This window comes from Gymnoscopelus braueri, assembly GCF_963280865.1.
Source record: "Gymnoscopelus braueri genome assembly, chromosome: 12".
In the NCBI taxonomy this organism is placed as follows: domain Eukaryota; kingdom Metazoa; phylum Chordata; class Actinopteri; order Myctophiformes; family Myctophidae; genus Gymnoscopelus; species Gymnoscopelus braueri.
The window spans coordinates 28,403,074-28,425,822 of record NC_137614.1 but is presented as its reverse complement, the minus strand read 5'-3'; the positions used below and the strand labels follow the sequence as shown (position 1 = coordinate 28,425,822).

At 39.6% G+C, this 22,749-nt stretch overlaps 4 protein-coding genes across 5 annotated transcripts in view; 3 read left to right on the top strand and 1 right to left on the bottom strand.

Annotated features, from left to right (window-relative positions):
* The first annotated feature begins 999 nt into the window (after nucleotides 1-999).
* Nucleotides 1,000-7,900, top strand: LOC308097232 (mitochondrial carnitine/acylcarnitine carrier protein). 2 transcript variants are annotated; one of them, XM_080444895.1, is made up of 9 exons: nucleotides 1,000-1,282; nucleotides 3,518-3,607; nucleotides 3,897-4,024; nucleotides 4,625-4,715; nucleotides 4,959-5,076; nucleotides 5,838-5,910; nucleotides 6,046-6,155; nucleotides 6,778-6,899; nucleotides 7,138-7,900. In XM_080444895.1, the coding sequence occupies exons 1-9, from the start codon at nucleotides 1,169-1,171 to the stop codon at nucleotides 7,198-7,200; spliced, it is 909 nt and encodes a 302-aa protein (XP_080301021.1). In that variant the 5' UTR covers nucleotides 1,000-1,168; the 3' UTR covers nucleotides 7,201-7,900. The 2 variants fall into 2 exon arrangements, with proteins under 2 accessions (XP_080301021.1, XP_080301022.1); XM_080444896.1 differs by lacking the exon at nucleotides 7,138-7,900 and adding an exon at nucleotides 6,529-6,575 and having other exon boundaries at nucleotides 6,778-6,889.
* Nucleotides 7,901-8,175: 275 nt separating this feature from the next.
* On the bottom strand, nucleotides 8,176-11,278 carry drc8 (dynein regulatory complex subunit 8; the record flags this gene model as incomplete). Its single annotated transcript, XM_080444275.1, has 7 exons — nucleotides 8,176-8,734; nucleotides 9,276-9,342; nucleotides 9,646-9,688; nucleotides 9,922-10,001; nucleotides 10,256-10,328; nucleotides 10,563-10,647; nucleotides 11,254-11,278. The coding sequence occupies 7 exons, from the start codon at nucleotides 11,276-11,278 to the stop codon at nucleotides 8,622-8,624; spliced, it is 486 nt and encodes a 161-aa protein (XP_080300401.1). The 3' UTR covers nucleotides 8,176-8,621.
* Nucleotides 11,279-11,568: 290 nt separating this feature from the next.
* Nucleotides 11,569-18,677, top strand: LOC308096275 (tafazzin-like). The gene is made up of 11 exons (XM_080443658.1): nucleotides 11,569-11,616; nucleotides 12,710-12,855; nucleotides 13,310-13,438; nucleotides 13,551-13,596; nucleotides 13,727-13,812; nucleotides 14,769-14,849; nucleotides 14,945-14,992; nucleotides 15,169-15,231; nucleotides 15,619-15,671; nucleotides 15,775-15,852; nucleotides 15,964-18,677. Exons 2-11 carry the CDS (start codon nucleotides 12,747-12,749, stop codon nucleotides 16,063-16,065), a joined length of 795 nt encoding a protein of 264 aa, XP_080299784.1. The 5' UTR covers nucleotides 11,569-11,616; nucleotides 12,710-12,746; the 3' UTR covers nucleotides 16,066-18,677.
* Nucleotides 18,678-19,127: 450 nt separating this feature from the next.
* LOC308096468 (V-type proton ATPase subunit S1-like) overlaps nucleotides 19,128-22,749 on the top strand; it is a 7,282-nt gene continuing 3,660 nt past the window's right edge. Inside the window, exons 1-4 of the mRNA XM_080443888.1 lie at nucleotides 19,128-19,253; nucleotides 19,891-20,017; nucleotides 21,021-21,095; nucleotides 21,462-21,655. Coding sequence (XP_080300014.1) covers nucleotides 19,141-19,253; nucleotides 19,891-20,017; nucleotides 21,021-21,095; nucleotides 21,462-21,655 — 509 coding nt within the window. The 5' untranslated portion in view covers nucleotides 19,128-19,140. The remainder of the gene's footprint in view (nucleotides 19,254-19,890; nucleotides 20,018-21,020; nucleotides 21,096-21,461; nucleotides 21,656-22,749) is intronic.

Sequence of the window (22,749 nt, the reverse complement as noted above, 5' to 3'; positions counted from 1 at the left end):
AAATATTTCCTACACATTTCTGACTATTTGTTCTTGTGACTTGCCACAGAATTGAGCAGTAGTTTAACAGTTTTTAACTGAATATTGATCCTCAAATAGCTAAACTAACCAATGTTACTTTTGAGTCACAAAAGTGACAAAACACAAGTAGGCTACTACATCATTGGTAAACGTATTCAATTTCAGGAAGGAATGGCGAAGTGTGACGTTTAATTCAGCACCTTGGACAGTGATCAAGCCCTTTGCATGACACCTTGTTCAGCAAAACATAATACATATAAATACATAAATACATAGTTCCTTCCTATTTATAAATAAACAAATAAACAAACAAGGGATCATTCCTACTTCTTTAACATTATCCTAACCAGTGGTGGTAAAAGTACTCACTTTTTTTATATACTGTATACTGCAATGTAGAAATACTCTCTTACAAGTGAAAGTCCGGAATTCAAAATGTACTCGAGTAAAAGTACAAAAGTATTAACAAAATGTACTTAAAGTACAAAAAGTAGAAAGTACTCATTATGCAGAATGTCCCATTTCATAAGTTTTCAGATGTATAAAATGTATAAAAATCTTTTGAAAATAGCGATGCTACGCATTGTGAGCTTGTAGATCGGCTATTTTCAAATGGAAATGTAGGGCTGAAGTGGGTAATGTATGTTTTGTAATAATAATCAAAAAAAGTAACTAGTAACTAAAGTTTTCAAATAATTGTAGTGGAGTATAAGTACAACATTTTCCTCTGAGATGTAGTGGAGTAGAAGGTAAAAGTATTAAAAATTGGAAATACTCCAGTAAAGTAAAGAAATTACCTCAAAATTGTACAGTACTTGAGTAAATGTACTTAGTTACTTTACACCACTGATCCTAACAGCCTAGCCCAGTCGATTAAGGACATTAGTAGCCTATGTTGCTGCTGATCTGCTGTAGCTTCTTTAATGCACCAGATGGCACCGAAGGAAGAGACTGAGAGTGGGTTCATTGAAGGCAAAGTCCGGTGACGTGGTGATACATATAAACAACTCTTCAGGACTCCAGGGGCAGTCAGATCAGATGACGTATGGTCTGAAGGTTGTAGTAAGTTGTTCATGGTCTGGTTGAGCAGCAGACCGGCTGTCTAGCTGACTACATGTGAGGCACTGGCAGGGATAAGGAGGAGAGAATGGGAGACGGTGAGCCCGTCGATAAAAGAGTCTCTCCACTCAAAAACTTCGTGGCCGGGGGAGTCGCCGGAGCCTGCCTTCTATTCGCTGGACACCCGCTCGACACTATCAAGGTGACCGATTCTCAAAAAGTTTGATCCATTTGTAGTAATAATGACGCCGATGGCAATGATACTGCAGCCCAATGATTACCAAACTTTTTAGCTCGAGACCCAAAAGAGAAATTTGATGTCTCCCCAGGTCAGGACCCAAACTAGTGAAAATAGCAGATCTACAAGCTCACAACATGTCAGGTTGTGAGCTTGTAGATCGATCTTTTCCATACTTCTTAAACATTTGTTTTCTCATTTTTTGAATTTCTTTGAATTTGTATTATTATTTGTTATTCAATTATTATTGAATTTGTTCCCAATTCATGAAAAATAAATACATAAATATAATATGGGGATATTTACTCGTGACCCATAAAAATGTGTCCACGACCCACACATGGGTCCCGACCCAGTGTTTGGGAAACAGCTGCTGTAGCCTATACTATCTACGAACACATTTTAAAATAGCTTAAACCTCTACATTTCCCTCAGTTTTCATTTATTATTTTTTTTGTTCGTGTTTGCAGCTACAGTTTAAAACAATCAGAGTTACAGGTTATTATTTGTAGGATGTGTCAGGTGGAGACCGTCCCACTAGACGTACTCTACTCAACACTGCGATTAGTTGTTGAGGGGATTAGTGTAAAACCAGCTTGAAGTCGGAAGTCCATGTTTCAAGTGCTGATCTGTCAGACAGCCAGGTGATGAGATAAACAAATAAGCAGTGGTGTAAAGTAACTAATTACATTTATATAATATTTATTCATACAAGTACTTTTGTACTTTTACTCAAGTACATTTGGAATTCCGGACTTTTACTTGTAACACAGAGTATTTCTAAATTTGCAGTATTGATACTTATACAGTAAATCATTTCAGTACTTTTTCGACCACTGTTTGGTATGATAGCAGGCCATGCTGTTGTGGTAGTAATGGTTGTGGGATTGTGTACAGCACTGGTAAACCATACTTATTTTACTTATATTTTAAGTTGTTACTTTATTGATACCCGTCAGTAAATTCTTCCTCTGCCCATCTTAACTAGAGCAGCCCCTGAGCAGGCTAGTGCCTTGCTCAAGGGCACTGGTAGGAGTATGTCTCTTAGCATTAATGCGTTTTGATGTGGGAGGAAACTGGAGCACACAGGAAGGCACCAGTCAGGGTCGAACCAGGCCCCTTCTTACTGACAGGCAACAGTGCTAACCACTGAGCCACTGTACCACTTACCGGTAGCCCTTTCTACGAACATCAGGATTCTTGAGAGCGAGCAGGGAATAAAGTTCTTAGAAACAGAAGGTGTTTTAAGAGGGGGCCGGTGTCCGGTGACACGCGGAGTCTGGAGAAAGTGTGGCACTCATGATACAGAACACTGCAGTGCCAGCAGGACACTGTTTCTTCACGACTCAGCTTTAACTCTATCCAGCCGATAAGAACCTACCAAAAGGAGGATATGCTTTGATTCTATCCAAGTCAATATGTTTAAGTTAAAAGAGAGCTAGAGAAAGAAGTCTGAAATGAAGGCCAGGGTGTCCAACTATTTATTTAGAATCTATTTATAGTTCAACTTGCATGGTCTGATTTTCCTCCTTCTCTCTGCCTGTCATAGCCACTGCTAACCAATATTGGGTAACAGTGGCACAGTACCATGCCAATCATAGGAATAAGGAGCTCATACAGTAGTACATTTATTTTGAAGTCATGCATGCTGACACTCAGTCAGGGGGCACTTTGATGTATTCCAATGCATCGGAAACCTCATGTTAAAACACAATATTAATCAAATAACTGATCATATCGTTAAAAAATTGATTATTGACATTGCCGCAAAAGTCATGACTACTGATTTGCTGTATTGTCTGATTTTTCATAGACCCATATTCTGTTTAGTCTTTACTGTTGACTGCAAATGGTTTTTATTGCCATTAGCCTTGAAAAGCAACCCACACATAGGTTCATGAGGACAACTGTTCTTCCTTATCAGTAAACCAGAGAAACGGACATCAGAGGGAGTTTCCCTTATTATCACGCAGCACTGTTCAGTATACCTGCCCCTCCCCAAAGCATGTTGTGTGTGTGTGTGTGTGTGTGTGTGTGTGTGTGTGTGTGTGTGTGTGTGTGTGTGTGTGTGTGTGTGTGTGTGTGTGTGTGTGTGTGTGTGTGTGCGTGCGTGCGTGCGTGCGTGCGTGCGCGCGCGCGTGCGTGCGTGTGTGTGTGTGTGTTTCAATAGTGATTGATAATCCAATCCATGCTTTCCAGGTAAGGTTGCAGACTCAACCTATAGCCTCCAGTAGTCATGTACTCTACACAGGAGCATACGACTGCTTCCGCAAGACAGTCTCTAAAGAGGTGAGCGTGTGCACACACACGGCACATTCACTCACACACACTTTTTATTACACACAATTATTAGTGTCCCAGGGCTCTAATAAGAATAATCATACAGTATTCATCACTATAGGATTCAAGAAGTAAAGTCTCTTTTTAATACTCCCACTGTGTGTGTGTGTGTGTGTGTGTGTGTGTGTGTGTGTGTGTGTGTGTGTGTGTGTGTGTGTGTGTGTGTGTGTGTGTGTGTGTGTGTGTGTGTGTGTGTGTGTGTGTGTGTGTGTGTGTGTGTGTCTGTGTCTGTGCGCAGGGTGCCCTTGGTCTGTACAAGGGTATGGGGGCTCCCCTGGCTGGAGTGGCTCCTATGATGGCCATCAGTTTCTTTGGCTTTGGTCTGGGAAAACAACTTCAACAGACAGACCCCTGCGAACCTCTCACGTCAGTACATTACAATAATTCATGTGTGTGTTCTTGCACGGGTCTATGGACACAGTCTGACCCTTCCAGCCTCTCTTTATCTCACCCTTTGTTCTTTCACACACACACACACACACACACACACACACACACACACACACACACACACACACACACACACACACACACACACAATACCCATATGGATATTTGTTTGGCTTTAGCTGTCATCGCTGTAAATCACACCTTTGTACGATGTGTTGGAATCTGAGCTCTAAAAATATGTCTCCCTGCAGTCCTCCCCTCAACTGTCATTTGCTTTTATCCTCCACACCCCCCTCTTAAACAACACGCCCATTCTCCACCCCTCTCTCCACCCCTCCTATTCCTGATGCCACCCTTGTTTGACCGTCACTACATCCGCTCTTCAAAAGAACCGGGCATTCTTCCTTCCCCAATCATAATTCTATTCAATGAAGTGAAAGCACTAGTAGCTTCATGATGTCCAGATTTTGTATCATTTTCTGTGATAGAGTAATCCATTTGACAGTATGTTTGTTTTCTTTGCACGTATAGATTTATATCAGTGAATGATATTCTATTCTGTTCTATTCTATTCAGACATACCCAGCTCTTCCTGTCTGGCTGTCTAGCAGGGGTCTTCACTACAGTGATAGTGGCTCCAGGAGAGAGGATCAAGTGCTTGTTGCAGGTGTGTGTGTGTGTGTGTGTGTGTGTGTGTGTGTGTGTGTGTGTGTGTGTGTGTGTGTGTGTGTGTGTGTGTGTGTGTGTGTGTGTGTGTGTGTGTGTGTGTGTGTGTGTGTGTGTGTGTGTGTGTGTGTAATTTCCCATCCAAAGAACACATTCTAGTAATGATGTCCTGATCAAACTGTTTTTCAACTTTGTTGTCGATGCTTTGTGTGTGTGTGTGTGTGTGTGTGTGTGTGCGCGATAGGTACAGGGCAGTAGCGGTCAGTCGAAGTATGCAGGTCCAATAGACTGTGCTATAAGGCTATATAAGGAGCAGGGGATCCGTAGTGTCTACAAAGGGACTATACTCACTCTTATCAGAGGTAACAGATCTGTGTGTGTTTGTGAGAGAGTGTGTATGAGAGAAAGGGAGAGAAACAAATGCTTCTTGTTGCTTGTTCAGTTGTGCAGTTACCATGTCATGATGTAACTCTACATATTGACAAGATGTCTTGACCATGACCAAATCATTGTTTGTTATTGCATGTGTAAGAAACGGCAGTAGTACCTTTATCAAACATTGCAACTTGCAAGCAGATTGAACCGTGTTTTGTAATTTTGTAAATTGATGGAATCTGCTTTGCTTAATTCATTAAAAGTTCAAGGTTCAACTTTATTGTCAATACCTATCACAAAGTAAAAGGCACATGAAATTCATTATGCAAAAAACCTCACACAACAGCTACAGTCTCAAGAAGATAAAAGAAGAGCGAAGGTAGACATTAAACTTAACTCAGTGTTAAAACCTCAATTTGATCATCAGTGTTCAAAACTAAACTACGTGAATAAAGATCAATATAAAAACTATTTGTGTACTAAAAGTCTGATCTGAGCAACTATTGAAGATATATTGGCAGTTTCTGGTGCTACATCATGGCAAGGTAACTACACAACTCAAACCTCTACCAAAGTTTAATTGTGCTAGTTGAATTATGTAATGAACATAATTAAAAAGTAGTAGAAAAGTAAGGTGAAAATGTCTGCTACTGTACAGTATATGCTTGTAAATGCTCCACTGAAATACTGTCTATTTTTCTGTCTGGCCTTCTGCCTGTCTCTGTCTCTTACTGTCTGTCTCTCACAGATATACCTTCTAATGGCATATACTTCCTCACCTATGAATCCCTCAAGAACTTCATGACACCTGAGGGCCAAAGGTTAGTTACTGTTGTAATTGTGAAGTAACACAATTTGAAGTTACGATCTACCAGATCCAATAAAGCACCAAGCAAAATGGCACCAAATGGACCTGTAACACTGAGGATGTCACAGTGTGTCTATCTTTGTCTCAGTGTCTCACAGCTCAGCACTCCCAAGATTCTCCTCGCAGGTGGTATAGCAGGGATCATGAACTGGACGATTGGGCTGCCTCCTGATGTCCTCAAGTCCAACTTCCAGACAGGTCAGAGCTGGGACAATAAAAACTCTTTGAACTCTTGACTGCACAGCAGCTCTTAGAGTATAAAAATTGTTAATGTTCATGCACTGAAGTAAAATTCAGACCCCTGTGATTTTCATCCGCAATGTTCTAAATGCTTTATAGTATTTCCGTATGAAGCAAACCATTTCACGAAACAAACACAAATAAAACACATCGGAGTCTGTGTGCAAAGGCCTTAAGGAATAAAATATAGTCCAAGTAAATTGTTGGGGACATGGAAAGTAGACATGTCACATTAATTGCTTTGAGAAATAATCTCATTGATGTCACATTATTTATACTGTACTACAGTTCAAGTCCAGATGTTAAAAGTATCTGTTTTGTGTTTTACCAGATCTTCTGGCAAATGTACAAGTGGTACAACCAGCTTAACAACCAAAAGTGAGCATAACCTTGGATGAAAAGAGAAACAGATGGAATCAAACTAACAAATTAAAAATAGAAAGAAGTAGCTTATTGCTGCATTCTAGTGTTGAAAGCCTGCAATAGCTTGAAAAGTCAATGAAAAGTCATTGAAATGTCTGGTCATTTTCTCTGTCATTGTCTTGTGTGTGTGTGTGTGTGTGTGTGTGTGTGTGTGCAGCTGCAGATGGGAAGTATAGAGGTCTTGTGGACGTGTTACGAACGCTGCTTAGAGAGGAAGGACCCAGAGCTCTTTATAAAGGATTTAATGCTGTCTTTCTTCGAGCTTTTCCTGCCAATGCGGTAACATTTTACATTCCTCTTACAGCATATAAAGAATGATAAAGTATGATAATCATAGGCTTACGGCACCATCCACCCTTGATTCATATGCAAAATGAGTGGCTGAAAATTGTGATACATTTAGAAAATCTTTTAAAGTTCTCACCTGTAATGACATGCCCAAAATAGGGACGCCAGGATTAATGTGGTCAAAATAAATATACAATCTTCTTGATAGAGTTTTCTCTTTCTCTCTCAGGCCTGTTTCCTGGGATTTGAGGTGGCATTAAAGGGATTGGACTGGCTTGCCCCCGGCTGGTGATCTAACTGGTTATCACCATCTGTCATGAGCAGCCAGCAGAGAAGAATATGCCAAAGTGTTGACACACTGTAAAACCATATGTTCATTTAACTCTGAGAGTGTACAAATGTAACCAAAGAATGTAGTTACATTTGTATACAGGATTTTTACTGTGCAGGTTTCAGTCAAACGGTGTCCTGTTTCACGAAATTAACTATTTGCCTATTTTCTATGTTCTCTTGAGTCACATATCAGGATGGTGAAAAGTTAATGTTTTTGAGTGTGAGGTGCTCAGATACAGTATGTCAGCATTTTGAGCCACAGTTTGAGACGATTGTAATAGAACCCAGTTTGTTGCACATGCAATGCCTTCATAGCACCATCATAGCTTGTTCAATAATTAATGTGGATTATTTATTTATTTTCCCAAGGTTTTAATGGAAGGGATGTACATTTTAATCTACTGACAAGATCTCAGTAGTTATTTTGCTTGTTTTCTGTCTGTATTATCAACGCACAATGAATATGGATGAATGTAACCTTTTGATTATGAAGTATCTTTGCTGAAGATGAGCCTTTCAACAGTTGTAAAATGTTTGTAATGTCTGTAAATTAACAAACAAATAGTCATGTTTACTATAAATATAAATTATGTACAGGTGTTTTCCTAATTTACAACCTCTGTCAGACTTTACAAAAACAATATATCTTGAACTGAAGAGATTTTATAAGCTTGTTTGAATAAAGTGTCCACAACATTTAACTGCTTGTACCTGTATGAGTGAGTGATATTGTGACAAATAAACCCCTCTTAATATGAATAAGAGTTATATTATAGTAAAGCAGTTAGTAAGAGTCCCAACAATTTAATTAAGGTATTTGATATCAAAGGTACAGTAGAATACACTTGAATAATACAGTATGAACAGTATGAAAGTGTTCCATTTGGAACAGACATCAAGAAATACAGTTAAGCACCTTGTAAAGATGGCAGGCACAAAATAATTTTGTGTAAAAAGGCTTTTGCACACCTAGATTAAAAGGGTCAAAAGCAGATGCGTAGGCAAGGAGCAGCAGGCGTCATCAACAATAAAGGAAGGAACCCGCACATTGTCAGCTTGCATGGTACTGTACAAGAGCAAAGTTTTATGGAAGCAACGTTTCGGTCAGGAGGAAAGTCTCCTGACTTAAACGTTGCTTCGATAATAAAACTTTACTCTTGTACCGTGCAGGCTGGCAGTGTGCAGGCACAACATAATAAAATTCTCACTAATTTCTTCTCTCTGCACACCAAATCTCTCTATTTGTACAGTAGTATTGAGTATTAGGAAGGAACATAATCCTAATCCTCAAATGCACTTTTTCATACACTTAATACACAATATACATGTACATCATGGCCAGTGGCTGTACTGTCACACAATGACAAAATGGCCAAATATCTATTTATCAATGGTCATCATGCTGACAAAATCTTTGTAGTAAATAACATTCTTCTCTGGGTCAACAGCGGCTGACAGCATCTCCTCCAGTTCCTCCTGTGTGAAGGGCTCACCTGAGTGATGATTAGCATGTTGTTTTTTGTTGTTGTTTCAGATTATATTTTCTGCAACATATTACACAGTCGACAAGAACTGATTCCCAAGCTACAACCCACCAGTTCTTGTTACGATTGATTATAAATTAAAAGGGGTTTAAATGATATTGTATGTTTTTGTTAAAATAATAACACACATGTGGTATAGATGTGCGGTAAGCGCCACCTCTTTTTGGAGTTCTGAGTTGCTGATTGGATCAGATTGGTATCCTGACCTGAAAATGTATTTTCAGTTTACTAAGAGAAGAAACAGGGAGACCCATGTTATTGAACAAAGACTCTATATTAGAGATTGCTATTGGAATATAGAGCTATTTAACAGTCATTTGAACAAAAACATATCACTCAAACCCAAACCCCCTGTAGGGCACATACAAAGCAAATATAAATACACAAAGTGATTGCCTTCCACTATATTTTGTGAGATAGTGTCAGGGTTGGGGTTTACATTTTAGACATATACCTGTAGAATAATAATAACTACTATTACTGATTTTACCTTCCTGTGTCATGTACTTTTTCAGCTCGTCCGGTTGCAAGTGTCCTTTGTTCTGCTGGTCCAGAACCTGGGAATATGTCAGCTGTTTTGTTATGAAGGCATTAATTATGCAAGTATTATCATTGCTTTTGCTCATAACCTGTTTTTCCCCAGAGCCCCATAGCCAAAGGCTGATAACATACATTCCTCCAAAAAGTTGGCAACAGCTAACTAACTAGTACCATTGATGCCGGTCTCCTTCTAAGTCTATACAGTATATCTAATATTCTAGAGTCAACATAGCAAAGTGTGTGGTGCTTATCTGCAACTGTATACAACCCGTAAACAACCACGTAGCCCTGGAGAATGCAGGCCCAGTATCAGGTCTCACCTCAAATGCTTGGAGCAGCAGGTCCTCTGGGATGGGACGGAACCTAACACACACACACACACACACACACACACACACACACACACACACACACACACACACACACACACACACACACACACACACACACACACACACACACACACACACACACACACACACACACACACACACACACACTGCTATCATTGTCCACTGCAAAGCATATTACCGCCACATTGTATTATAAACAATCATAAACAATATTACATAATCGCTATTAAAGACGAGTGTTACTTGCGCTCCATCAGTACGCTGGTCATGACTGGGACGAATTTCTCAAAGCGAATATATCCTGTAGGCTCCTCCTCCTCCATCTGGTAAACAGGAATGAGACGCAACGATGAGGGATACCTTTTTTTCTCCATACTACATTTATTCCTAAATGGCGAAATTTCCTCAAATGTATCTTCTTTAACTCTCTAACTATAATTTTGCATAACATAGCTTCAATGTCAGAAAGAAATTTACCCCACTATGTATCCTAAGTCACATGTCTACAACATATCTGAATCAAGGTATATCTTAAAACCTAGTTTGTTCATTCACATTTTGTCCATTATGTTCTAACCTCAGCTATTATGTCATGTAGCTCCCCCTCAGTGGGGAAGAGGCCCATGGAACGGATGATGGTGCCAATCTCCCTAAAACACAAACACATTGAACACAGTTTTGTCCGTAGTCCATTTTATGAAAAGGAAAATATTACATACTTCTTCATATCAAACTGCACAAGTTAGTAGGCTACATAAAGTAACAAGGCATGTTGAGTCCCAAAATAGGTGTCAGGTCTGTGACAGGTAGCTCCCCAAATCCGTGTGTCAGTAGTTTGCTACTGGTAGCAGCAATTTAAGATTTAAACTATTAAATCAACTCACCGGACATCCACTGTTTTGTTGAAATCATGGTCGAACACTTGAAATGCTTCATTGATCTTCTTGTGGACTTCAAGGACTACGGCCTCTGATCCCATGCAGACAGGGATGAAGAAAGGAGAGAATGAACCAATCAGATAAAAGGCAATATGCTAAAGTTGTGAATGAATGAATATTTTTTCCCCAAAAGATGTAAACGTCTGAAAATACACATAAACATATTATTAGCAAAGATAAAGTGTAAACAAACACTGATGATGATAGTGCTGTCAAACGAATCTACTGTATGAAGCATCAAACTGCAGCATCACTTGGAGGCATAGGCACTTGAAAAAAAAACCTGTGGGATGCTCCAAAGCTACTTTCAAATCTCAAAAGTCAGCATTGGCAGACATTGATGAGACAAATTAATCAGATAAATATGGTGAAAATTGAAAGCCTCTTGTCTTGTGAAAAAAAAAAACACACAATTTTATACAATATGTAGTGGGAGTCCACCTTGCTTTATCTCTCCACTATGTGGCTGAACTAGCCCAGTTTGGAACCAATATCGTGGTCCAGAGTGAGGTTCTAAACGGGGCTATGGCTGCAGAACATTAATAGGCTAATAGCAGTAGGCCTATGCCAACTTCATTCAGCGTTCATTCAGCGATTAAACAACAAAACAAAACTTAAGTTAAGCTGCTATACAAACCTGCACTTGCCTTGTCTTCCGCCATTCTTTTTGTTTATGTTCTGTTGTTGCCTAGGAACGGGTACTTGCTACAAGGACGTGTCACTCTGCTTATTTCCTCGCACTCTTTACCATGAAGTCAATTATTCAATGGTCTTGAAAAAACTATGAATAATGTTCAGTGTATAAAAGTATCTTTAACATCACGTTATTGTGGTGGTTCATAATGGATCTTCGCTTAAACTTGTGAAATGCTATGATTTTTAAATCAGAGAAATTGACTCAATTCATAAACTACCATTCCCACAATTCAAAGCGCGAGTCCATTCTGTTCCGGGGTGGATTGGACATGTTGGCTAAGCTAAGATCAGCTGTCAAGAGAAGGTGAGATGGTGCTTTGACTCTAGATTTGTGCTCATGATAAGATATTGATCACGTGTCGAAACATATTAATGTGAGATTAGACCAGTTTTTAATTCAATTTTTAATTTGTTAACTTGAGAAAAGCGGGTTGAAGTTGACAGTTGTTTTGGGTCATGCTGTTCAACCAGTGATAGGCAAGTTAACAGGAACAGCATTTATATAAGCTATATCATCTGACTAAAGTTATCGCAAACCAATTCACTAGGACACTAGGACAGGGGTCTTCAACAGGGGGTCCGGGACCCTTATGGGGTCCTCAGAGTTACAGGGGCGCCGCCAAATCTTTGTGTGATATGGATTTATTTTTTAACCACTTCAACACAAGAATCCCTAATCTGAGAGGAACATTAGCCGAAAATAGCAGATCTACAAGCTCTGTGTGCTTGTAGATTGGCTATTTTTGGCAAAGAGGTTTGGTAGTGTGGGGGGGAAAAAAGAGCAGATCAAGTACTGAGCCATAAAGGTCAAGTTTACTAAGTATTGAGGGTTTCAGTGCTTAAATGTCTGAAAAAAACGAATTAATTCTAACTAAAACATTAATTCACGCAACACTGATAGTCTATGAAGCTATCTATGAAATCTATGAAAAGGTTTAATCTGCAACACAATTTTATGCAATATGTAGTGGGGGGGTCCCTGTTTCATCTCTCTCTCAGCTAAGCCTGAAAAACGTTGAAGACCCATGCACTAGGAAATTCATGTATTTTATAGGAGATAGCCCAATGAATTAGGTTATTATTTCTTTAAATTAATTAAGCCAGAAATGTTTCCAACCTGAAAGCATAACTTCATTACAGTCTTGTTACTGCACTAAAATATTGTATTTATAGTAAGGGGGTGTGTGCAGTGAATTCCAGGACTAAGTAACACCCACTAAATCTTGTAAAGTAGCCCAGTCTGTCTGTGTTTTTGGGTAATATTAATAAACATTGATTTTCCTTATGTAGGCTACCTCAGGGGCTTTAGCTATGGATATACTGTATCTTTCCTCTGTATTTCATAAATTGTATAATGGAAGTGTGTGTGTGTGTGTGTGTGTGTGTGTGTGCGCCAGACTGATGTTGTGGATGTAGTAGTGTGTAGTTGTTGTGATGCCTCTGGAGGTGAAATGGCCATTCCCACAGTGCCCCCCTTTGGCCTGGAGGCTCTCCAGCTCCCTGATCATGGGCATGGTTGGCTCTTACGCGTACTTTTGGACCAGTAAGTTTGATGGCATGTTTGTTTACATTCATTCAGTGGCGTGTTCTACCGTGTTACGCTTTATACGCAGCGTGACCTGCAGAACATTTTCGTAGCCAAGCGTAGCCCTCTACTAACCATTTCATCCATTGAAAACGCGCTAGCGTATCTCCACGACCACGCGCATGTCGTGCAAGGAATGATTATCGTATCCCTCTGAAAAAAACTAGAACACACCAGTTACACAACTCTCTCAGACACCAATGCTGACACACACTGCACTGTAAAATCCAGAGTCTTTATGAATCTCTGAGGGTGTACAAAATGTAGACAAATGGTTGGTTGCTTGGTTGCTTTTGTACACTCAGATTTATAAATGGATAAATTCAACCTGAGGATTTTACTATATAGTGAGGACCTCACAGCGGATCACTTCACAACATATTTCCCCTCTTCTCCCTCTCTTTCCTTGTAGAGTACATGAACTACCTGACAATTCACAACCATGAAGTACTGTTGGACCTTATTGATCAGCGCCCTGGAGACACACCCCTTATCACACTGTCCAATCACCAGTCCTGCATGGATGACCCGCATATTTGGGGTAAGGACACACACACCAAATACTTTTTTTTTTGTAATAATAAATATATAATAATAATGTCTGTATCTGTAAGATAGTGATATAATCAAATGTCTTTGCTACTTTATGACAGGAGTACTAAGGCTCAAACAAATATGGAACTTCCGGAAAATGCGGTGGTGAGCTCGTCATTCACGTTGGTTATCTGTTTTTAATCATATTGATCTACTATAGCCATGATTACTGTATGAATAATATCTCAGTGCATTGACCAATGCGTGATGATCACCCTTCACTGTCATTGGACAGGACCCCAGCTGCCTCTGACATCTGCTTCACCTCAGAGGTCCACTCCAGGTTCTTCAGCCGTGGTAAATGTGTTCCTGTGTACAGAGGTGAGTGTCTATTTGTAGCACAAGATTTGTCTTAGTTTCTGTTCACCACCATTACTATTCTGGGTTGCATGCAGTGGTGTAAAGTAACTAAGTACATTTACTCAAGTACTGTACTTAAGTACAATTTTGAGGTACTTTTACTTTACCGTAGTATTTCCAATTGTCTATACTTTTACTTCTACTCCACTACATCTCAGAGGCAAATATTGTACTTTTACTCCACTACAATTATTTGAAAACTTTGCAGATATAAATATATTACATTATGAAACATACATTAACTACTTTAGCCCTATTTTATACCTAGGCTATTTGAAAATTGCAGATCTACATGCTCACAACGCGTCGCATCGTGACGTGTTGTGAGCTTGTAGATCTGCTACATTTTAGTACTTTTACTTTTGGTACCTTAAGAACATTTTGATACCAATACTTTTGTACTTTTACTCAAGTACATTTTTAATTCCGGACTTTTACTTGTAATACCAGTTATACCAGTAACCTGTAAGCTGATTGTATGACATTCTGTATAGTAGTGTGTATATCTGTCTGTCTCTTATATGTCATCATGATTTGTGTGCATGGGGATCTCATCTTAAACAAGCTCAGTGCTTAATGAGTCTTCCAGTTTAGTAGACTTTGTATTGTGAATTTGTACTTCCATGTACTGATGTTCTCATGTCTTACTAAATAAAGTACTGTACATCAATCAATCAATCAATCAATCACAGAGTACTTCTACATTGCAGTATTGATACTTTTACTTAAAACATATGAGTACTTCTCCCACCACGGCACCCAATGGACAGGATAGTAGTATGTCTCAAGACTTTACCTCCAAAATGTCTCTCTTAGATTGCCAGTGCCAAGACGGGAAGGATTAGGTATTATACTTTTAGAGTCTGTGTAATAACCAGGGATGAAAGTGTTAATTATGATGCTTGTTTGTTTTTTAGGGGATGGTGTTTACCAGAAAGGCATGGACTTCATTCTGGAGAGGTTAAATAAAGGGGAATGGGTGCATATTTTTCCAGAAGGTACTCTGCCACTGTCTCTTCTCTTTGCTTCTATTGTGTTTCTTATTTTTTTATGTCACTGCTGTTATTATAAAAGTACCCTCCACTCTCAACAGGTAAAGTGAACATGACAGAACCGTATGAGTTCATACGGTTAAAATGGGGTGAGTGACTAGCGTTCTTGCTACATGCTTCATGTCGGGGTTTTTTTTTTGTCACTTTGAACTTAATACAAATTGAAATTCTAATTATTTGTGTACTCTTGAAATGCTTGAAATAGGGACACCAGGGTTGATGTGGGTAAAATGTCAAATTGTATAAATTTGTTCCCATGTTATAGGTATGGGTCGGCTAATAGCAGAGTGCTCCCTAAACCCCATCATACTGCCCCTCTGGCATGTAGGTGAGTTACACATCCTATGATGAACACACCTATTGAAGAATTATGCTACCCACGTATCTGTGACAGTGTTCCTCTAGATTTATCTTTTAATATTATTATAAAATGTATAAGGGCTGTGAATCCATTTTGTTCTCCCTGTATAAAAAGTACATGGTACACCCCAAATTTGATTTGTATAATAGGCCTATAACACTGGTGCTCACAGTTGATTAAATTAAAACATAAATACATTTAAAACCAGTTCATGAAAATAACAATAAAATAATAGTGATAACTGAAAGATACAGTATGTCTCTTATCTGTGTGGAGAACTATTGAACCACATGGTGGCTACAGCTGCTATGTGGGTGTTTGAAATGTTACAATCAGTTTCATGTGTTGTCTCAGGTATGTGTGATGTACTCCCTAATGTGAAGCCATACATTCCTCAAACAGGAAAGGTAAGAACCCAAACACACTTAAAGCTGGGAGACATTTCACTTGGCACACAATTTAAATTTTAGGTCTGACTGACCATTGTTTCAAATTACTTTTTGCTTTCAGAAAATCACAGTGCTGGTGGGAAAACCTTTTAGTGTCAAAGACCTAGTTGAGTCGCTCCGAGCCGAAAACAAGAGCCAGGTGAAACTACATGTGCAAACTTGTAAACATGGGCTGGAAAATGTGTTTTGTGTTGAAAAACATGAATTTGCCATATTTAATCGTTCCTGCCTTTTGAATGTTTATCCCCAGATGGAAATGAGAAAGATCTTGACTGATTTTATCCAAGGAGAATTTCGCAGCCTGAAATCCCAGGCAGAGGCACTCCACTCACAGATACAGACCAAATCATGAGTCCCACACATCACATGGATCTACCTCACTCCTCAAGGGATGATAATTTACCTTAACTTCAGGGTAATAGCTGAATCAAGACAGTTTGAACACCACACACACACACACACACGCACACACACACACACACACACACACACACACACACACACACACACACACACACACACACACACACACACACACACACACACACACACTCACTCAATGGACTTGGAATGGGTGGAATGTAGCTATAGTGCATTTAGAAAGTATTCAGAAGCAGCTGGAAATGGGAAACTGTCATATAACCAACATGCTTCGAAAGCTAAAATGTTGCAGCCTTATTCTAAAATTGTTTACATTTTTCCTCATCAATGTACACTCAATTTTCCATAATGATAAAAGTGGCAAATTTATTAAAAAGAAAACACTGAATTATCACATTGACATTCAGACGTTTTACTACGTACTTAATTGAAGAGCTTTTGACTTCAACTATGACACGACAAGCTTTGCACACCTGGAGTTGGGGGGATTGTATACCATTCTTCTCTGCAGACTCTCAAGATCTGTCAGGTTGGCTGGGGACTGTTGGACAGCCGTTTTCATGTCTACAGAGATGTTTGATTGGGTTTAAGTCAGGGCTCTGACTTGGACCAACCAAATGGGTAACTTTCTGAGTTAATGACCTGCAAGGGTCCATTTAGTTAACTATCAATTGTTTCGCTGGGGGCCCCTGGAACCCCACTCAAGGACCTCTGTGGGTTCCCGATTCTCAAATAATAAAAAAAAACACACACACAAAGGAATATGCAAAAAACTGTTATAAATGTAAATAGACATTTCTAAAATATTATACAGTAATGACACACTGAGGTGCCTTTGGTAGCTGCTGTGTGCATGGATCTTTCCTCCGGATGTTACATACATACTGTATACTTTATATACTGTGTGATGCGTGCGTTCTTACTGAGAGTCCTTTAGGTGTTTTTAGCAATTTCATGTCTAACTGAGGAGAGGCTCTGCCACAAAGCGCAGTGCAGCCACGGTCTTCTCTCTGAATTCTAGCTGCATGCCTCCAAGTCTCTTAAGTCTATGAGCGAGCGCAATGGTGTGTAAACACAGAATCAGAACAGCCAGGGCAGTTCATATGTGCTTACTTGTGCTAGACAAAACAAAGTTACAGCTATGGGAGCTGCTTAACACGTTGGAATCTAATGGATGCCAAAGGCTCGCCAACTGCCCAATTTTGGAATGTGTGTCTGAATACTTTCTGGATGCAATGTAGTCTTCCTTCCTCTTTTAGATAACTGGTTCATCTCAGCCATGGTCACCACTCTAAGCAGACTCAGGAAATATTGAAGCAATGCCAGGGAATGTTGTAACGTTACATTAAGGTGTGCCATGAAGTGATCAGTATCACAGATGTTTTTAGTCATTAGGGAGCAATTGAGTTTGCTTCCTTGCACCAGAGCTTTCTTCACATTTCAATGCATGAATTTTGTCTTCACATTTTATTTAGCAAATGCATGATTCTGTTACTTGAATGCACATTGGTTCATGTTGTGTCCTCTTACTCAGTCATTCGTTTAAATGGCCTGAAAGATTAGAATATTGGAAGATTTCCCCCATAACCTGGTCCTGGACCTGCCTTTGTATTGCTGTACTTTTAAGAGAGGTCCACTGAGCTGCTTGGCTGTGTTTGACATACAACCCCAGTCGTGTTAACCTGTGTAGATCAGTGGTTCCCAACCTCGGATCTAGCCCGCCTTTTGGAGGCCATGTCTGTTTGGAGGTAGTCCAACTTTGTAAACATGTTGCATAAAATCATAACTAACTCCCACATGTAACATCATTGTGAATGTGGAGCACACTAACATTGTTCAAAAATTTATTCAAAAATAGCCAAAGTAGTAGATCTACTAGCTCACAACGAGATGCATTATTCGAATAGATATACTTTTACTTGTAGATATTTTTGCTATTCATCACACAAGTATAGGTGTAAGTGGTTAAAATGAAAAATGCAAGTGTGTGCGCATGTGTGTTGGGGGTCTCAGCTTTGTCAGATCTAAGGAAAAAGATAATGGGAACCGCTGTTCTATATAATGGTTGTCCTCTCGAGTGATTGACTGATTGTATGAAAGTCTAAAGGTTCACAATGTTCATTGTAAATGACTTGCATATGCTGTCAGGATGAAATATTGATTATAGGGCATGACTGCTGTTCTACAGCTACTTGTTACCTCTTTGTTGTCATGGCAGCCTGGCATTGATATGACTGCACTATAGGTCATACAATGCAGAACCCTTTCATATCCATGTGTTCATAACCAGTCTATTCTCCGTCTTCACAATATCATGTCCTTGTCATCTTCCATGTAGGAGCTGTACATTTGAAAGGTTTGATGATTATCTTTTAATTCAATAGATATGAAATGCTATGTTAAAACTCAAAATAGATTTTCTTTTCCTCTAGGCTCTTTCCTTTACTTAAACGTATTTACCACTGAAATCAGTGTTTTAATCAAATGTAAGGGCCAAAGTAAGAATGAATTATGGTTATTTGATAAATGTATTGCCTTGCCTTACTATGATTTCCACACTTTGCAATGGGTATGCCAATAAAATATTTTCTAAGTTTAAACGTGGTAGTTCAGTCAGTTGGAGTATTCTTGAGTCTTCACCCTGTTTTATATTTAAAAAATTGAGCTCTTTGGAACAAATGGTCATCATAAGGACAAATGTCTGCCACCAATCACAGAAGATAGTAATTTTTCTTGCACGCCCAAACTACTGTACTATTATGTTCTGCCCTGTTTGTATATTATCAATAGCAAAATAGACGCAAGGGATGGAGTGGCACGTTACACAAACACTGATGACCTATCGAATTCAGTGCACCCAGAGGTCGCTGTTCTTTCACTGATTGAGTGGTCGACAACAGTGACCTAGCTCACGCCACATAAATTGTCAGGTCACCAATTTCGGTGAAACGGGCGAAGCGTTTCTCTGAAGATGCGGCAGCTCACGTGATCTCACTTGGCGACGTGACGTCACACCTGTCAGAGAGAGAGCTCCTGTATCTCGAAGATGGCGACCGCAAAGATGCGAGCGTTCAAATTGTCATTTGCCACATTATTTCTGCTATTAACAATAGGGAAATGCGACGAGCAGGTGCCACTGATGTTGTGGACGAGCGAGGGGTGAGGACTCGTGTGTTTTTCTATTTGTCATCCATCAGTGGTCGCATCCTAGAGCTGACATTGGGTTCAGCGTTCATCTTTGCTAGCTACTGTCTGTGGCTAATGTTACTGCCTCGTTAGCTTAACGTTACTGATGACAGCTGAAGTAAACGTTTATTTTGTTCGTGATGCATTTGCAGGGGCAAATGATCTGAGCCTTTTAAAAAAGATATGAAGGGAGCTGTTTTGCAAATGTATGACACCGTCCACTAGACGCTAGTGCTCCTAATGGCCCACATCTAATAGCAAATTGTTCACTGTTATTCATTCAGACTTAGGTAGTAATTTCTAGACTTAATGTTATTACTCATCGGCAAAAAAAAAAGAAGGGGAAAAATCCCTTTGAATTAGCTGGCTGCTGAATCTGTTTTGAGAGATTATAGAGGCTGCATAATATGACTTATCCTGGATATTTCAGTCTATGACCAAATTAATGTTTTTCTATATAGCCCCCTGCCTCCCTCTGTCTTAATGTATGTGCTTAGGTTAAATTAAATATAGGTAAAAGGGTAATATGATGCTGATCATCAGTAATGTGATGCATGCTGGCCTGCTGCAGTTTATAACCTTTTGAAAATGCGTTGAATTCACCCACCAGGATCTCTCTGCCATCCCAGTCACCACCCACAGCGGGGCACATTGTGGGCAGAGAGCAACTGGGCTCTTACCTGGAGAAAGCTCTTAGTGTTGGTCCACGGAATGTACTGCTCTTCCTCCAGGACAAGGTATAAACACACATCGACAAAACTGTTATATCCATGCAGACCAGTGGTTCTCAAACCTTTTAATTTCAAGGACACCCATAATAACTCATTTGTATACTCCGAGGAAGTTACAGATCTGTAAGGGTCCATTTGGAACCCTCAAGGAACCCTGAAGGTCCCTGGACCCCACTTTAAGAACCACGGATGTGATGTGATGTCGACACTCTGACCCCATTCACACATGCATTCCCCAATCCTAAATATTTAACCACTTGAGCCCTGTTTTAAAAAATAGTGACAATAGCCAATCTACAAGCTCACAACGCCTCAGGATACAACATGTTTTGAGTTTGTAGATCGGCTATGTTTGAAGAGGTTGAAAGTGGTTAATTTGGTTTAGTATTTGATATGTTCAACTCTAACCATGACCTCTAATTAGGCCCCTTTCCCCCAAAAAAGTACAAGTGACAGGTACTAATTACCTCAACTTTACACACTGTACACTAGAGCTTGGTATGTGGAGTGTATGTGGAAGATGAACTTGATACTACTGCACTTGACTCATTGGTGTCTTAAGTAGAGGAATATTGTGTAAATGCCTATGAAACCGAGGATCACTGAGACGGACATGAGATCTTATACTTTGCCCTTAATGATAATAATAATAAATAATTAGACCTATTTAACCCATTTTGGGCGGGAACCCCTATTTGTATACCTTTCAGGACGGGAACCCCTTTTGGGGTTCTTGTTGCTACAGTATGTACAGTATATAGCAACATGCATTTGTTGTAATTTTTGAATAAATATAGGTCAGAATTTAGAAGGCGTTTTAGAAAGGTCTAAATGGCTTAATCCGATCGGGGGAATTCAGTTTTCAGCTTCACCCAGCTGATTGCTGGCCAAGTGGTCAGACTTGAGCGCAGGGGGAGCATTTATGGGCCTTGCTCAGGGACACCTCGACACATTGTGTATGTGCTGTGACTCTATTTATTTGACTCTTATCTCCTGGTCTACATAACAGATGAGCATAGAGGACTTCACCATGTACGGAGGGGCCTTTGGGAACAAGCAGGACAGTGTCTTCCCCAACCTCGAGGTGAGGCAATATTATTCACAATACTATCGAGACACCTGTCTTGATAATCAGATACTGTAGCTACCTGAGACCGATTGCATCCTAGATGTCCTTGTGATGGATTTGAATTGGCTGTCAATGTTTCTATCGTTCATGAAATCGCTCTGAAAGTGATCCAAACAATATCGTTCACCACTATTATTGTTGTTGTTGTAGTGTGGACACTGCCATCCACTTCAGTTAGAAAGATTTTTAAAACAACATATTTATAGTTATTGTGCTTAGTGTGTGCGGCCATTTACTTGGGAACGTAATGATGACTTAAATCTAAACTCGTTTTCATAAATTCTAATCCATGGTGTTTTATTTGCGTCTCATGTCCTGTAGGGGGCTCTGAGGTCCTCTCCCTCTGCCCTGGTGCTTCCTGCTGTGTCCTGGCCAGCCTCTAATGCAGTCATTGGTCAGCTCCAGGACCAATTAGAAACCTCCCCTCTCTACATGGACCCTGAAACACTCAGTCAGCTGAGACTCAACGCCTCCTCACCTGCTCTGTTGGTGTTCAGACTGCCCTATGGCACTGGGTGCGAATACACACATACACACACACACACACACACACACACACACATTGCTGTGTTAGCGCATTCATTTTCGAATGCCAGAAAGAATTATTATGGCAGTCCTGAAATTGCAGTTAATTAAACTTTCATGGAGAGAGTGCAGTATTATAAATAGCATTGTAATAAAATAAAGATAAACTTACTTTTAATGTCCATATTGACATGCTTTTAACAAAGACAGAAATAGGGGTTTCTCTTCTAAATCTTGCTTTCTTTACTAGGAAAATAATTGGAGTTTTCCTCTGTGATCGATTTAAGATCATGTTATTTATGGGAGGGTGGCCATGTCAATCTTTGAACCTTTGGATGCAGTATATCATTAGCTTTATGATTCATCAATGGTGACACTTATTGTGCCACTGCCTACTGTACCCCAAAAAATAGCCTGGTCTAGTAGTAAGGAGGGACCAGCTATTTTAGAAAAGCCCCTCCTATAATCTCTCAGCCATGCTTTGCTGGAATGTTGGTAAACCAATAAAATTTACCAACTTTCTTTATTTGTTAGGGCTGTCAACTGAGCTCAGAAATTACATTCGAATTTGGGTCGTAAAAATGGGACACTTTTCAATTATATAACAAATTTAACTATGTTTAGCAAAGAAAATGATGCACATTATGCAAACTGTTCAATATCATTATATCCACAAGAGGGCGATCACAGCCAATTGTCAGGAACAAATTTATTTAATGTCTGACAATATTCAAGTACAACTGACCAGGTAAAATAATGGGTCGCTCTGCAATAGTTTGTAGTTGCCCACCTGTCCTTAATCAGTTAAACTTTGCAGTACCGTAGTTTAGTTGTCCCCCAAAATCTCTCAGGCTTTGAGTCTTTTTCTTGAGGTGTATTCACACCAGACGGCAAAAAAATAATGTCACTTGACTTGTGGGGAACACTTCGCTGATTATTGGTCATGCTATGAATGTGTTTGGGCTTGTTAGATGAACGAGAGTCTGATATTTTCTGATCATGATCCACTCCCTCACATTCCTATCTTCATTCTCACTCTTTTCATCCTTCCTCACTTCATTATGTCTGTCCATAATGTGTTAAT

Excerpts from the sequence above, each read along its gene's own strand:
- LOC308097232 (XM_080444895.1), top strand. The coding sequence starts at position 1,169 with ATGGGAGACGGTGAGCCCGTCGATAAAAGAGTCTCTCCACTCAAAAAC. Across the intron at positions 4,716-4,958 it reads GGATCAAGTGCTTGTTGCAG|GTACAGGGCAGTAGCGGTCA; the intron begins GTGTGTGTGTGT and ends TGTGCGCGATAG. Across the intron at positions 5,911-6,045 it reads ATGACACCTGAGGGCCAAAG|TGTCTCACAGCTCAGCACTC; the intron begins GTTAGTTACTGT and ends TCTTTGTCTCAG.
- LOC308096275 (XM_080443658.1), top strand. The coding sequence starts at position 12,747 with ATGCCTCTGGAGGTGAAATGGCCATTCCCACAGTGCCCCCCTTTGGCC. Across the intron at positions 12,856-13,309 it reads TTACGCGTACTTTTGGACCA|AGTACATGAACTACCTGACA; the intron begins GTAAGTTTGATG and ends CTTTCCTTGTAG. Across the intron at positions 13,813-14,768 it reads ATGTGTTCCTGTGTACAGAG|GGGATGGTGTTTACCAGAAA; the intron begins GTGAGTGTCTAT and ends TTTGTTTTTTAG.